At 39.6% G+C, this 16,225-nt stretch overlaps 1 protein-coding gene across 2 annotated transcripts in view; it reads right to left on the bottom strand.

Moving 5' to 3' along the window:
- mon2 (MON2 homolog, regulator of endosome-to-Golgi trafficking) overlaps positions 1 to 15,242 on the bottom strand; it is a 39,715-nt gene extending 24,473 nt beyond the window's left edge. Inside the window, exons 1-7 of one of the 2 annotated variants that reach the window (XM_023400259.2) lie at positions 14,746 to 15,242; positions 7,522 to 7,585; positions 6,145 to 6,272; positions 2,206 to 2,337; positions 1,751 to 1,880; positions 788 to 885; positions 268 to 393 (exon numbers count right to left, since the gene is read on the bottom strand). In XM_023400259.2, coding sequence (XP_023256027.1) covers positions 268 to 393; positions 788 to 885; positions 1,751 to 1,880; positions 2,206 to 2,337; positions 6,145 to 6,272; positions 7,522 to 7,585; positions 14,746 to 14,853 — 786 coding nt within the window. In that variant the 5' untranslated portion in view covers positions 14,854 to 15,242. The remainder of the gene's footprint in view (positions 1 to 267; positions 394 to 787; positions 886 to 1,750; positions 1,881 to 2,205; positions 2,338 to 6,144; positions 6,273 to 7,521; positions 7,586 to 14,745) is intronic. The other variant, XM_023400261.2, reaches the window with a different exon arrangement.
- Between the last annotated feature and the right edge of the window lie 983 nt (positions 15,243 to 16,225).

Below are 16,225 nucleotides of genomic sequence, written 5' to 3'. Positions count from 1 at the left end.
AGAGAGGGAGAGGTACGCTGGGATCAGATCAAGTGTGAGATACGAAGACATACAACTTGTTACAGAGCATTTGTCTCACTGCACATCGTCTGATGTTAAGATAAAATAAAATCAACAGGAGGTGGGCAAAAAATTAAGAGGAAGTGTTGTTTTGGTCTTTGTTTTCCAGGTCAAAGTTTTCTGTTATTTTGCAACCGTACTTTCTGTAAATTCTCTGTCTTATAAGAGTCCACTACATCTGCCATAAACATGTTAGAATGGATGCACCTGTAGGAATACTCCAGGAAAATCATTAAGAACAGACTCCAGAAGCTCCAGGCCAAATGTCCGAGTCATCTCTGTCATCCCCACCAGCCAGTAGGGGGCATCAGCGTTAACCAGCTGGCACAAGTCCTGCAGAGAGGCACAGAACGGCATTCAAAACAATGGAGTGTTATGTCTCACACTCATCACAGCGGTTGGAACAGAGCAGTCACTGAGCTCTGCTGCGGGAAGACAAGGAAGAAAAGCCCAGTATGGCCGAGGAATGAAAAGGGACCTTTGAATAACTTCTTGCAAATTTAATTTAACAGCAGAGATGAAATAAATTACAAACTTGTTTCAACTAACTCGAGGTTAAACGGCTGACATTATCATTAATTTGCAGTTGTGGGAACTATTCCGATCTTGTCTCTAGTCCTAAAATGATGACATCATGAGCCACGTTTCAAAGCCAGCTTGGCCTAAAGGGTTTCACTGGAGGCCAATAAGAAGTCTGTGGAAGGCTGCCGCCCCCTGGTGGACTTACCTGGAACAGCATGTATGCATCTTTTGCACTGGGCCTCAGAGTACTAACAGAACGCCTGTTGGTGTTTCCCTGGACAGGAGGAGGCTGCTCCACAATGCCTGGGGGGTGGGGGGGTGGGAATCATAACTTTAGCCAACTAAACAATTCATTGACAGAAAAATAAGTTAATCAACAGAGTAAGTGTTAGCTCAGATAAGGGATGTTACTTTAGTGTATTAATGTATACAACTCCCACTCCCTATCAGAGATTTTATTTTAAGTTCCACACAGATCATTAATGTTCTCCACTGCTTCGCTTTTAAATGTTCCTTACGTGTCCAATAAAAGTACCAGTGAGGCTGCTTTTTGTTTTTATGCCCCTAAACTGTGGAACACACTGCCTCTGGATATAGAACAGCGAGCTCTCTTGGCATTTTTAAACAAAAATTAAAGAAATATCTTTTTAATCTCACTTTTTAATTTGGAGTAATGTTAATTCAGAATAATGTTATTGCTTTTGCTTCAGTTTTTAACGACTTATCATTGGGTTTCATCACTTTTGTCCCTCTTCTTCATTTTACTGTTTTATTGTGGTAAATCTTTAATCTGCACATTTTTTTCTTTTTGTGTGTGTTATTTTAATCCTGCTCTGTGAAGAACTTTGGACTACATGTTTGTATGAGAGGTGCTATATGAATAAAAGTTGAGTTGAGTAAAAAAAAACAAAAAAAAAACAAAACACTCATGTTTCCTTGTATGCTGACGGACTCTGGATGTCTTTATATTTTATATTATATCAAAATTACCTTAGAAGTAAGAACTTAACTCCTATTGGCTGCCGATATACTTAATAGTCTCTATGTAGATGAGCTCCGGACATCTTAAGTCCCATGAATCTTAAATGCTAGAAAAACGAAATGAAATCAAACTTCACATTTCATCCCCCTTCTCAATTTCACCCAAATAGCAGCAACACGTTCTGACCTTTGAAACGCTCATCCTCAGCCACCATCCTCTCAAACACCACAGTGACAACCTGTCTGACAGTGGCGGCCGCTGTGTTGTTGGTGATGTTGTCCTTAGTGAAGTGAAGACGGAAACACAGCACGATGGCCTGGGCAAGGGTGAAACATAAAAAGTATTATGCTGCATATGCAGATATAAACACTGCAACAAGAACAGTGTGAGCAGAGTGGGACAGTTTGATGGACCATATAATTTGGCACTGTGTACACTCTGGAGCAAGGATGCCACAAATCTGAACTGTTGGCTACAATAAAACATTACAGCCATAATTTAATAATAGATGTTGGATGACTTGCTCAGAAAAAGTAGGTTATATGGATACCTGCAAAGTTTTGAGTCCTGATGTGCAGTATGTAGGTATATATACGGTAAATAAACAGTTTGTGTGATACAAAAGTGTGTTGGCCGTGCACCTTGGAAAGTACTTCATCATGTACAACAGTGTTGGTGGTCAGCAGGACGAGGACCGTCTGTAAAAGTTTCAGCTCCTCCAAACCGTTTTCCATCAGCTGCCACAACATGTTGATGATGTTCCCCGCAGCTGCCTGTTAACGTACACACAAACACCTTCAATTACAATACACAGGCACTTATAGTTCGACTTCAGGAGGCAGTATCAGAGTCACTAGCTTGTAACAGACAGAAACATGAGGTCAATACAGCCCTAAAATCATAGACATGCACACAAAAAAAACCCAAAAAAAAAAACCGCACACTTGTGGGACCAGCTGGTGCTGCCTGCTGAGGGGTCACAACACCATTGAGTTCAATAACACCAGATCTAGCTGCCAGTTAATGTTATGTCACTTGATGCTGACTGTATGTGACACTGCATGTCCTTTCTTGGGTCAAGCTGTCCAAAATATAACTACTCATCACGAATCCCCTCGGAGCTGCTCTTACATGGACTAACAGGCTGGAGTCACAGGAGGACTCTTTATTTAAAAACTACAACAACAAAAAAGACTTACTAGGACTGCAACTAATAATTACTTTATTAAAGATCAATCTGTCAAATGTATTTTTAACACTAATAAATAATCATTGAGTCTATAAAATATAACAAAAAATAGCTTGAAGTCTAACAAACAGTCCAAACCCAAAATATAATAAATTTACAAAGATATAACACAAACAAAATAATTTCTCACATTTGAGAAGCTGGAGCAAATGCTTGGTATTTTTGATAGTTAAATGACTTTAACAATTGATTTTCAAATTATTTATCAATTGCTATTCATTTCAGCTCTAAATCCACAGCTTCATTCAGGATAGTGCAGGATTTGACATGGCCACTCCCAAATATTTTACTCTGTAGTTCAGGAGCATACAACTGGCATTGTAGAAATGTTTTCATTACAGATGCTGATGCCCAGATTGGGAAAAGTTGACAGTCCCGTTTAGCGCATCAGCAGAAGCCCTCATAGTGTCTGTTCTGTCCTTTTTACAACAATTTCTTTCAGTGCATTTGAACAGAGCCTTCTCCTTCCCCAAGGAAACAAAGTGACATTAACTTTCACCAAATTCTCTCTCCAAGACAAAGTGTCTGAAACGGGGCTCTCCGGTGACACCTTCAGAATAAAGGTAGTCTGGCTGTGTTGTGTGAGGCCCTAGGTGGCTTTGAAACGCTGCAGCTCAGAGGTGCTGATGAGATAGAGTGCTGCTGGCAGAGAAGAACAGAGGATTTACAATGTTCAATGGATCAGAAAATGTGTGTGTTATAGAATATGTGAAGTGGGTGTCCTAGTTGTCCCAGATTTGCTAGATGTTTGTTGAGTGCACCGGTGAGATAACGAACCCCTCAAAGACAAGGATAAAGAACTCTTGCAGAGGATATAAAAAAAGACACAAAGACAAAATGCTATATTAAAGGAAAAGACTTCCCCCAAACTTCAGACTCACTCACAAAATCTGCCTCACACACTTGTGTTGAGCTTGTATTTTTCGCAGTCAGTATCTTTAAGCTGTGAAGATATGCAGCTGTATAAATTGATGTGGATTCATGTTGAACTAATTAGTGGACAATTAACATCAGCAATTTTTAAAATCATATTCATTTATAAAGCAGCTGGTTGCAGCTTCACAAATGTGAGGATTTTCTGCTTTTCTATCATTTTTAATCGATTATCAGACCAATGTGCAGATGTCGCACTGGGCTCTGGGAAACTGGGATGTGCCTTTTATTTAAAGCATTTTCTGATATGATGTACAGCAGTTTATTGACTAGTTAACAAACAACAGATGAATTAATGATAATTAGTCACAACCCAAATGTACCAATAATATATAATAATAATATCATAATATGGTCTGAAAAGAGGAGAAATGTGGATTAAAAAGTTAATCACAATTACACCGGGTCGCCTGAGAGGATTTATTCCGGTAGTGTAGAGCACTTACTCTCTGCAACCAAAGGCAGAAGCTTTGAAACCTATGTTAGGCTAATCAAATAAACACCTGAAATAAAAATGTAGAAAGCACGGGATGACTCAATAAGGTTTTAATAACAGGTTGTTTTATTTTTTTTTTTAACCGTGTATTAAATAGGCAGTAGTGCTGCAGCTCCGGGGTACCGGCTTTGAAACAGCTGTGATCTCAGGTCTGACTCCAGCTGGGTTATTTAAAAGGTTCAAAAACCTCTTAACTCTTCACATGAGCTCATATTAAACTATATTCATGTGAAAGGAATTCATACAGTGGCTCATTTCCTGCGACTGATACCTTGTTACACCTACTCCTTCAGGGCTGTTTAACTGCCATTGCACAAATAGATCACATGAGACTACTGGAGCATCCTCGTCATAGTTTTTCCAGGCCAGTGGTTTCCTCAAATACAGAAACTGTAGACGGCTCCTTGAAAATGTAATAGGACTAAAAGGATGGACATCAACTGCAAGACAAAATGAGTAGTGGAAGAGGAAAGGAGGTGTTGGTGCCTTTCAGATGTAGCCACCAGTGACAGGAGTAAATTCAGATTGACCATTCTAATGTTTACCTTGCCTGATTGGGTATTGATGAGTTGCATTGGTTCCTGTATTGATCGGAATGAATTAAGCTCAGGATATCAGAAAGGATGTGCCTGGGGTTGTATGTGACCTTAAATTTGCAGGTATATGTGCACTGAATGTACAATATCTTAAAGGTTAGGGTCAGAGTTACATTGAGGTCCATCAATATGCACTTATTTGGTCGTTTACGAGATAATTAGTACAATTAACAGCAGGAAAACAGTGGTCCTGTGTTAACTGTGACAATCGATAAGATACAAACAACGCTAATCTTTGATACAGACTAAGCTGAGATGCCAGGGGAAAAAGAAAAATCTACCTAAAGTGAGTCATGTATTGTATTACCTCAAGCCCACTTTTCTCTAAGCTTCAGAGATGTATTTTCTTTATGACAAAACTGGAGAAACATGATGACTGACTTGGCTCTCTTCAAGACGATAATAACCAGGTTAGACAATGATATTCTGACATAAGCTTTAGCTACACATTTTAGTTCTATAAGATTTCTATAGTATTTTTATAAAAACTAACATTAAGAACTAGAAAGGCACCCAGTAGAGCGTGTATCTCCACCAAGGCCAAACAATCCTTCACATCCTTTGTTCAAGTACAGCTTTATTTATTTATTGTCTTTAATCCTTACGCAAGGCACTTGTATGGTTTCACTACCTGCTGTTGGAAATTATGAGGTCAGCATTATACAAGTCATACAGCTCCACAGCTTGCATGAATTGCCTCATGTCTATGTCGCAATTGTGTAATTTTATTAGTTGCATGTTGAAATACTGATGTAAGTTTTTTTAAATGCTGCTGCTGCCACATGTACTGTTACTCTGTGTGTAATTCTATTTCAGCATTTTCTTATTATCTGGGTCTGCGCCAAATTGTAAAAAACTCATAGATCTTAACACCATACACGTTTCTGATTTGTTGTTGTTTTTTACATCTAGATCCAAACATTATTTCCTGAGAAATTGACTAAATTGTTGAAAAAGGAAATTCATAAAGAATTCCTGGATCCACCCCTTTCATTGGATTCAGCCCAACATTTAATGGATTCTTCCATGGCCTAAGCCCCATCTCTCCACCAAGTTTAATGTAAATCAGTTCAGTACTTTTTGGCGTAATTCTCCTGACAATAAACAAACAAACAAACAAACCAACAAACAGACGTGTAAAAACAACCTCCTTGGTGAAGGTAATAACATGCATCAAGACAGGCCTAAAAATGTGTTATATTTCCCCTTAGACAACTGCATTTTATTAATTAATCATATTTTTCACCGTATTCTTATTTCATTAGGCTTGTAATTTCAAAATACCAGGGTCGCTCATTGTCCTCACCTCAGACACCACCTCATGGGACATAAGTCTCTGGATGGCAGCCAGACACAGCTGGGTGATCTTTGGCTCTTTGGTGCCACAGCCCATCAGAAAAGGCTGCACGACCTCTGAGCTGTTCTCCTTCAGAGCTGCAGGAAAAGGACACAGATAATGCTGAATGTCATTTTTCCTTTTTATTTTTATAGCACAAATACAGCGTACAAATACATTTTGGGAATTGCACATTTCGTTTCAGTATATAAAGGGAAGCGCAGATGCTGTCATTTGATTTACCTAAATTTAAAAAAAATGAATGCAACATATGAAAATGCTTTTCCAAAACACAGAATGGCATTTTAAGAATCCAAACTTCTAAAGTCTTAAGTTTTTTTGCCTTTTGACTGATTTAAAATCAATATGAATATCAAACACTGGTGCTGAAGAGGAAGGGACGGAGAACAAAACCCTTACTAAGGCATAGATAAAATGGTCAGAATTGCAGTGTAGCATAAGAGCAAAAACAAGAACAAGTTTCACTGAGCTTTTTGTAACATCTCATTACTGTCACAACTAGTTAACCTATACTGGAAGTAAATATGAACGAACTCTGCAGCAGTGAGTTACTGTACAGTTCACAGCTACAGAGGGGCGGTTGGAGCTACACAGCCATCAGTGGAACTCGGAAAATGTTGACTATGTGTCAACTCTGCAAATGTCACAAAAAGTGTTGTGCTGACACAATTTACTATTCAAGTGAAGAGGGACCAGACGCATTTGAAATTTCTCTGTAGAGAATTCAGAAGATACGGATGTCAAATCAATCAATACGATTTACAACAAAAGCTGAGGGATGAGCACTAATCTACATTTGTATGAAGGTTTCCTTTATCTTACTGTACACTGGGTGAGCGAGCAGTATGCCAGCAATATATTTTTTGGAGGAATCAATGGTCATGTGTTGTACAATGCACATGATTTATCACAGTAACAAAAATCAAACAGAATACAGTGAATGATGTCATTCTGTATGTCTCTTGTTTATGTGAATACAAACACATAACCATTATTGTTGGCTTGATTATTTAAATTCATATGGAATAGTGCACATTTATCAACATTTACACTGAGAAATTGTGCACATATACCAGAGTTAGTGTTTAAAACAGCAAAGTCGCACCTGTATTCTAAAGCCAAATATAACCACTATCAGGAGTATCAAGAATAATCTTATTGACATGATCAAATTCTATTTAAATAACTCAAATATATACAATATTTTGAGGGGGAATTCATAAGAATTCATCATTTTCAAATCAGAGTGAAGTGCACCCTCTGACAAAGTGGCAACCAGATCTCTCAATTGTGGTTGACTACCACACCTCTCACTTTCTCACTTACCTGCCAGAATGTCTGTGTTCCTGGCTGCAATGGTCTTAATCTTCACAATGCCAGACTCTGCGGCCTGGCGGGGGGTAAAAAAGAGAGAGGAGACATTCAGGGTTAACACTGGATGTAATGTGTATCAAAAGGTTCTGATGGTGCAGCACCGCTGAGCTACTGGTAGTGGACAAAATTTCTTGTAATGATGGCCACAGGGGAGAAACGGGAAGGACAGAATCAGGACTGATAAATCTGCTAAGAAAGGGCTTCAACTTGAGAGGGATGTGCTAGTAGAATGTGATTTCCCCAGTGAGGTGTCTGGCAGGGACGAGATGCTAAGAATTAGAAAGCGGGAAGGAGGGATGTCAAAAGAGAGAAAGGGGTGGGAGGAGGGGATGACATGGAGACAAGTGAGAGAAACACAGACTCTGAGCATTTACCAGTCAAAACAGAAGCTGTTCTTATCATCTTTCTGCAACAACATCCAAGTCACCGCAAACCTGTCAAGATCCCTCCAACCTCAGTTCAGCTCAGTTCAGTCATTTTAGTCATTTTATCATCCCAGATGAGAAACTTGGCTTGCAGTCAGGTGCACGAGTTAAAGACAACAGCACAGTACAAAAAGAAAACACAAATACAGGAAGCACATAATTGTTCCCAAAAATGTCTCCCATAACCTCTTCTCCTTCTCTCCCCAGCATTCCTCCCCACCACTACTCACCCTGTCTAGGCTTGAGCAATATCTAAAATTCAATATCTTGATAAAAAAGTCCAGCCCAAATATCATGATATACCAGTATCAATATATAATATTACCATAAAAAAACACCACTTTTCATAATGTAAATAATAACCTATCTAAAAGATGCTATGTGCAAATGTATCTGCAGACAACAACTGTACAGATGCAGACTGAAAAACAACAATATATAATATCTTTTTGGCATCTAACTGAATGAAGCACCTGGTGATCAAAGGCAGTCACCAGGAATTAAGTAAAGCCAGCATTCACTCTGTTTTTGTCACTGCCTTGCCCTGCCAGATATTTAGCTATTCTGCTTTTTCATGTAACGCTTCTCACCACTGTAGATGTGACTTCTTTGCAAAAATGTAATCCATTTATTATTTTATTCTAGAAAAATAGCCACATATTGCGGCCTCTGATCCCAACAACAGGTAAACCACCAACATCAGCAGTAGCAGCAACATCCTCAGCGAATGGGCATACATTTTTCATGCAGCCGGCCGCTGCATTTCTGACTACATCCCAAGCATGAGCTACACATAATCGGAGTCTCAACTCTATTCTCAAAGCATCCATTATCATATAAAATGTCCGCAGTCAGGAGATAGAGCATAAACTAAATAATTTCAGATAATAAGCCTTTTTATCATAAAGACCACTAAGTGACCATTTACAGCTCAACATGATGAAAACAAAGCAGCAAGCCATTCCACCCCTCCCCTTCTCTGCATTCACAAGATGAAAGTATAAATAACTGTAAATAAGTCATGTCACTTTGGATTGAAAAGTCTTGATGTGGAGAAATGCTGCAACTGCTCTTTACATCAGAGTGGCTGAGGTATTTGGCCGACAACATGACTGTATCACTTTAACACGTCATTTGAACAGCCACAAGGTCGAGCCACTGTGGAAGTCAACAATTCATAACCTGCTGAATCGTCGGTTACCAAGCAACCACTTATGAGTGGGGCTGGGCTGTTTCATACAAACTGTGAACTGGCCTATTACCATGCAGGTCCTTAAAAAGTTAATCTTCAAAAAAATGCTAGGCTCCCTCTTCTCCTTTGTTCCTCACACACAGAGCCAGAGTTCATTACAGGGCAATGAGGGCAACGTAGACAGCTTATCTGTCACAAATAACTACAACCCTGCCGTGGCTACTCTCAATACTCCCAGAGGCTGAGACAATAATATACTGTAGCTATGAAGGATAACTGAAAAGCAAAGTGGCAGAAAGGCAAAGTCTGGGAGAGTCTGGTTGAGGTTTTTTTTTTAAAGAAATAAAGAACTGAAACAATACCTCCTGTTAAAGCTTGGGAAATGTTTTCTCTGGCTTTGTATTGCTCATTTAAATTTAGATTAAAGTTAAAGCTGCAGTCTGATGAGTTTAGAGCTGCAACAATTCACCAATTACATGATTTGTCAATCAACAGAAAATTAAAAGTCAACAATTCTGATAATTCTGAATTATCTAAGTCATTTATTGAGGAAAAATGATAAACATTAGCCAGACACTGAGATTTGCTGCTTTTGTTAGTTCATTGTAAAATAAATATCTTTGGGTTTTGAACTGCTAGTCAGATTATTTGGAGAAATCACTCTCAGCTCTGGGAACTGCTGGTTTTCAAACCTGTGATGCTCTACCAATGCACATATACCACAACATAACATCTCCAAAGTGTGCAACAGCTGTCAGTACAGTCAACTAAAATGAGTCATCCAGAAATTTTGCAGCCTGTCTCTCCAGGGGATTGCGAAAGATGCATGTTTTCTCCAATTGCCATGTTATAAATAGTGTTTCAAGTCCCCTTGAGTCTGACAACAGCCTTCTTTATACTTATCAAAAGCCCTCGGCTTTGCCAAAGTAGCCATGTATGTTTATGTCCGGTCTCCACATGTACAATAAGACTGTATTGAGTACTGAGGAGATTGTTGGCCCTGAGTATGCTGTTAAATGAGGTAGGGAGGTGATTTAAAAAGGAGCCTCTTTGATTCGCTGAAACCTCTGAGAAACTGTGAGTCAGTCCAATAAGAGGAAAACCAGGAAACCAATAAATGCCTTTAATTAGAAGCAGAGTGTTTGGGTTTCCTTTCCTTTCAGTCTCGAGTGGAGCCACATGCTCCATCTTGGAGCCAATGACAATGAATCGCTGCAGGTTTTGTGCACAAAACGTTATCAATCTACGCAATGAAAATTCATCTTGGTCTACTGGCTGACAGAATCCAAGGATGACTGAAAACAGTGAAATCTCTCTTTTTGCATGTCAACGCATTTTCCACCCACTTCCTCATAGAAAGTGCTGTTTAAGCTTTCTGTTGTAGTATATAAGTATAGACCTTACTTCTCTCTGTCAGCATTGTGAAGTCACCACCATGCGGAGGGAAATACCACTGGCCTGATGATGTCATTGTGAGAGAGTGTAGAACGTGGGTGGCTACAGCATTATCAAGGTTGAATGACAATTATTTTGTTTGCATTCAACAACCACATAAACAGTGACGTGTAGCCACTGGCATGTTAACCTCAATGCTCTCTGTAGCTGAATGTTAACAAACTAATGCTTTTACCAAGATTAAAGTCCTATTGCATCTTTAAAGTCTCTCAGGATGCACTCACTACTGCTTGGCATTACACCTCAATACCGTACCAACCATTATGTATCCATAGAATCAGGTATCAAAAGTTTGTTTACTTAAAGTCTGATTTGATATTTCTTGATCTAGATTATAACTGCGCACAATGGATTTTAGTGCATTTGAGAGAACTGACATGCATACAGTACATTTAGTACATCTAGTATAAGACAGATAGTTTGATCATTTAGGTCTTCTGATTAATCACTGGAGTATTTTCCACAGTAATATTTCATAATTTCACAAATGCACATAATTCACTCGCAGGAATGACTGCGGTGGGATCAGTACAGAACATAAACAATACTGGACAAAAGTCCGTACACCCCCTGGATACTAGCAACATTAAATATTAAGACTCCGCTGAACAACCGATGTCAGGACCAGGCTGCATGAGGAAGTGCTCAATAGTTTCAGTTCTTCTCCAAAGCCTTTTTTTTGTGTGGAGATCCTCAAAGCGGAACTGACCCACTCCCAGTGCCAGCTCATTTCTTTGCAAAGCAACATTAGTAAAGCTCATCACAGATTGACTTCCTTAGAAAAACATTGTGAGAACTCAGCAGTTTTATGGAACTGACTTAGCATATTATAGAAAAGGCTTATTCAGTTAGAGCATCAGTGCAGTAGTCCCACTTCACTTAATCCTCACTTCATGTTGCTTGTTATTTTGTCTCTGTGCAGCGTACATGACCTGTCTAGCAAATGAGTTATGCTAAGTGAGCCATACAAAGGTTGCTCATAATGCTTCCATTAATTCTGCAGGTTTTCCCAAGAAGAAAAGCAGCCACATTTCACTGCGAGTTACATACAGGTGACAGCACCTGACTCATCCACGGAAAGAGCTGGATGCCTGATGTTTTTTTTTTTTTTTTTACCTAAGCAAAAGCAATCAGAGCACAACAGACAGAAAAGCCCTTGTGGTTTCACTGACTGCTACTCAATGAAAAACAGGTTCTGAGTGTGAAGCTATGATACAAAAAAAAAAAAAAAAATCAGTGAGACTCTTCTTGGCCCCTCTTAATCCAGAGAAAGCACTGGCTGTGGTGCAATGTCACTGTGGGAGATGCACTGGGAAATAGGGGAGGAACTGGAATGAAGATTGGCCGGGAAATGAGGACAGGGCCTTCTTAATCTTCTTTCACAATAGGGATACAATGCTTTGGTATTAAGATTTGATCATTTACTATGAAGCACGAGTCACTTAAAAATGCCTAAGCAGCTAAACTAGTAAGTGCTGAAAATCTGGTTAAAACAAACAAAAAGGCAATCTTCCATAAAAATCATATTTTAGGAATGGAGGGAGAAAATGAGGACCACATTGGTGTGCTGCAACAGCCACTGAAATAATTTGAATTCAAACGACAGCCACTGGTACTCAGCTTGTTTGCTGCACGAAAACATCCCAGCAAATATAATCATGACAACCCAAATTGGAAAATGTTGTTCCAATCACAACACTATCAACCAGAGCGTGAGTGAGCTCAGGTAGTGGGGAACATCAAAGTAGCTCTCTGCACTCCTGTGATCCCTGAGGGAAAGATGCTGGTAAGGACCAGGAAACCTGGGTGATGATAAATCAATATTTGAAGGAGATGCTTCATAAGGCCCCTAGGCAAAGGCCAGCAAGCAGCCTTTGACGCGAGACCAGCTGTATGCTTTTTATGGTCCTCCTGTGTGACTGCCACACACCTCATTTTGAAGCATCCAGCATTCAAGTCAATGTATTGAATCTCTCTGCAGTGAGAGAAACCCAAAGGAACTGGATGCACTTGCTGAGGTATTTCTCTTTCTCATTTTAATGTTGTCTTTATCCAAGGTGAGACCAGAGGGAAAACAAACTAAGCTAGTGTAGCCTGATATGTATTTCCCCACTCAGCTGGTTGGCGCATATTTCCACAACCACAAAATCCCCACATACACTAGATCATTATATCTACTGACCTGCCTGACCACTGTTACATAGGCAAGCAAACAGTGAGTTAGCTATACCTGAGAATTACAGGGAATTAAGACAAAGAGGCTCTGGCCGAGATGATGTCAGTTGAATTACATTACTTTGGTTAGTACAAAGCTACACCCTGTGTGCACTTCAGTGAAATGAAATGATAGAATAGCATCCACACAATCAGGAAATGCAGCCTGGTCAAACTACCAACCAACAGCGAGTGAATGAAGGTCGTGTTTACCCAAAGTCGCATGTCACCAACCTCAAAATTGTATATCTATTTTTTTAGCATTTAAATTAAGGGTCAAATGACAATAAATTACATTTCAGATGTAAATGAACTCTGACCCAGCCCTAAAGACCAGTTGAAAGCAAAGCCCATAATAAGGAGGGGTGTGTCGTTAGGGGCAAAGTGGAGTCATAAAACTGGGTTGACTGTAGTCTTCTACATGTGACTTGGACAATACACATACACTGTGAAAGGCCCTGACATCACCATCCCCATACACTAATCTGTTCTCTACGCTCACTAACACATGATGTCATTAGAAATGTAACCAACACTGCTGCACAACGAAGCCAGTCACCAACCACAAACAGTAAGTCATTCCAAGGAATAAAAAAACCCCCCAAAAAAAACACTTGTATGAAATGGCTCTTGGCTGTGTCAATACAAGCACACTTGTTGTAAAAATCAAAAATCAATGCAACATGAGATCCTAAACACACCAATGTAGACAAAACAGAGGTCTTTTATAGCAAAAGTCAAAAACAATAAAGTTTCCTAAAATAGCTAACCTCAACTTTGTACTACGAAATTAATGCAATAACGCCATGATATTAGAATAAAATGTTAAAGAGCTAGATCTCACAAATCACAAAAAAGTATTCTCTCACTGGAGGTATCTGTTTCACCATGCTGATAGTTCTGGTTTTAGCTGTGAAGGTTCTGAGATATTCATCTCTAATTTCTGCAGCCCCCCCCCCCCCCCTACGATGAGGTTGAATGGAAATTTGTTTGAGGCACTCAAAACATTAGAAGATAACAGTAACATGTCTGGTGACAAATCCATGGCCATTCAGGATAATTCACAGACCTTGTGCACAAGTACATATAGTATATATGTATATTTTGTGATTTGAGTGTATTGACGCTTTGCAAAAGGTCATATATGGGGGATATTTTTTCAAAGTTTGCATGGCTGAACAACAGTACAGGACCACTCTCTTGCAGTAAGTGATTGCTTATAATTACTGATGTCCAAATGCAGATATTCATCAATATAAACTAAACCCATCATACATAATTTCAAACAAAACATTAAGCTTGTCTTAAAAGGTTGGTTCACCCAAATTAGAGAATAAATATCAATTCACTTATCTCTTGATTATAACCACAAAAAATGTATTTACTACCAATGGTAAGTGAGAAAAAGAAATTGGGTCGGGTTTTTTGCGATTTGAGTGAACGGACCCTTTAAATTACTTGACTTCCAAGTAATGTACAACAGATATGCCCAATGAATATGCCTGAATAAATAACCTAGCTATTGTGTAAATAGAACGTGAGTCAGCTGGGTTTATTTGGGTTACCCTCCACTATACGATTGCTTCAGATTAGAGCCATATTAATCTAATAGTGTGATACAGGCCATTCAAACACCTGTATATTCTTTGATTTGAACCACTGATTGGTATATTGGCCCAGCAGCTGTCACAACTTTTAATTTACCCGTACAGTATAAGGACAACTCAGTGTCCACATCCCACAACAGACCAGAGGCCCAGTGGTTTGTGTAGAAACAAACAAACTAATATGTGACATTTACATTGTTTCGGCTATAACAACAGATTCGCAAATTAAACTAATAGCTGAACACCAAGGTAACAGCTCAGTAGAGCTAACTAGCCGGCTAACCTCTTTGACTGGGGGGAATTTCTTCTTGCACTCCATGGACAGAGACCGCAGGTCCGTCTGCATGTTCTCCAGCAATTTCTTCACCGCTTCGGGACTGCTGGTCGACATTTTTGACGGCGCCTTCGACAGAAATCTCAAGAAACTTCAAACGATAAGGAATGCGGGAGCGCAGTCGCCCCCCCACCCATCCACAGCGGGAATATAATCCGTTGCTACTTTACTCGCCTCCCTTAGAAAAGAAAATAAAAACGCCGCGGTCCATTGACACAGTATCCCACTTCTCTGCTTTGGGCGCCCGTGCGCAGGAGAGCAGCGATGACACCGGCATATGTTCGTCTTCTTCACAGCACGTTGACATTAGATTCGTGAAGCAGCATCGTCCCCTTAGATTTATGTTTCTTTAGACTGCCCACTAATCGAAGATATTTGCCAAATTGAGCAGTCTGCCATCAACGGCCGTCAGCTCCACTTTTTTTCCCACAATGCTTCGGTGGACAGTGACACGTCACTAGGACTTCCGTAAACAGTGACCGATTCAGAGTAATGACTACAGTGACCCCTGCTGGAAGAGCTTCAAACAGACGGATAACGACAGGCCACGTATGGACTGAGCTGCACCGTCACTGGCCCACATGCTCCGCCTAAAGGCCGGAGGAGGAGTTGCAGCCTTCAGCAGCTGCTTTTTATATTATTTCATTGTATAAATTATACAGTGGTGGAATGTATCTTACTCAAGTAGGCTATCTACTGATGTATGATTTTGATTTACAGCACTGTGCAAAAGTTTAAGTTTCAGATTCTTATTCATCACACAGTATCATCAGGGACAAGGCTGGATTACCATCTTCTCCCCGAAAATACCCAAAAGCCCCAGATTTACTGCATATCATTTCTGTCTAGCCCATATAATTTGATTGATTGCAAATTTGTGTCCCCAGTCTTATAAAGGGTCTTGTACTCAAGTACAGAAATTGTTAAAATTGTGATTGTGTATTCATTCACTAACCAAACTGTGTGAAAATATTGCTTTTGACAAAATATGAATAAATAGCAGGGAGAAGTGGGTTGGCCAAGAGACACACGCTGCTGAAAAAAAAAATCTTACCTGCTTTCTTTGTCTGTTCATTTCAGCGCAGTGAAGAGCCTGAACGGGACAGATGAGCCATTGTATTTAGCAGATGACACTTGACTTGAAACTGTTTAGAAGTTGTATAAACATTCCTGACACAGTATTCAAATTAATGGAGTTCAAATTATCAGTTATCAATACAGATCATTGTCATTTGGGAAAATGTGGACGGTTGGTTTGGAGATCCGGCTCAGCTCAGGTTTCTGGGTATGAATGAAGTTTTTCTGCAGCTGCTGGTTCCAACCATGATCAACATTATGATGTCAGAGTTCTACAGCGATGATGTGATAACTGAACATTCTACATCATGTGTCATAGATCATTAAGGTTCTAACACAACTCTTCACGGCA

The sequence above is a fragment of the Seriola lalandi genome, unplaced genomic scaffold (assembly GCF_002814215.2).
Source record: "Seriola lalandi dorsalis isolate HSWRI2012SDOR001 ecotype SW California unplaced genomic scaffold, Sedor1 jcf7180002052274, whole genome shotgun sequence".
NCBI lineage: Eukaryota > Metazoa > Chordata > Actinopteri > Carangiformes > Carangidae > Seriola > Seriola lalandi.
Note: the sequence above shows the minus strand (reverse complement) of the source record. Positions and strands in the feature narration are given on the sequence as shown.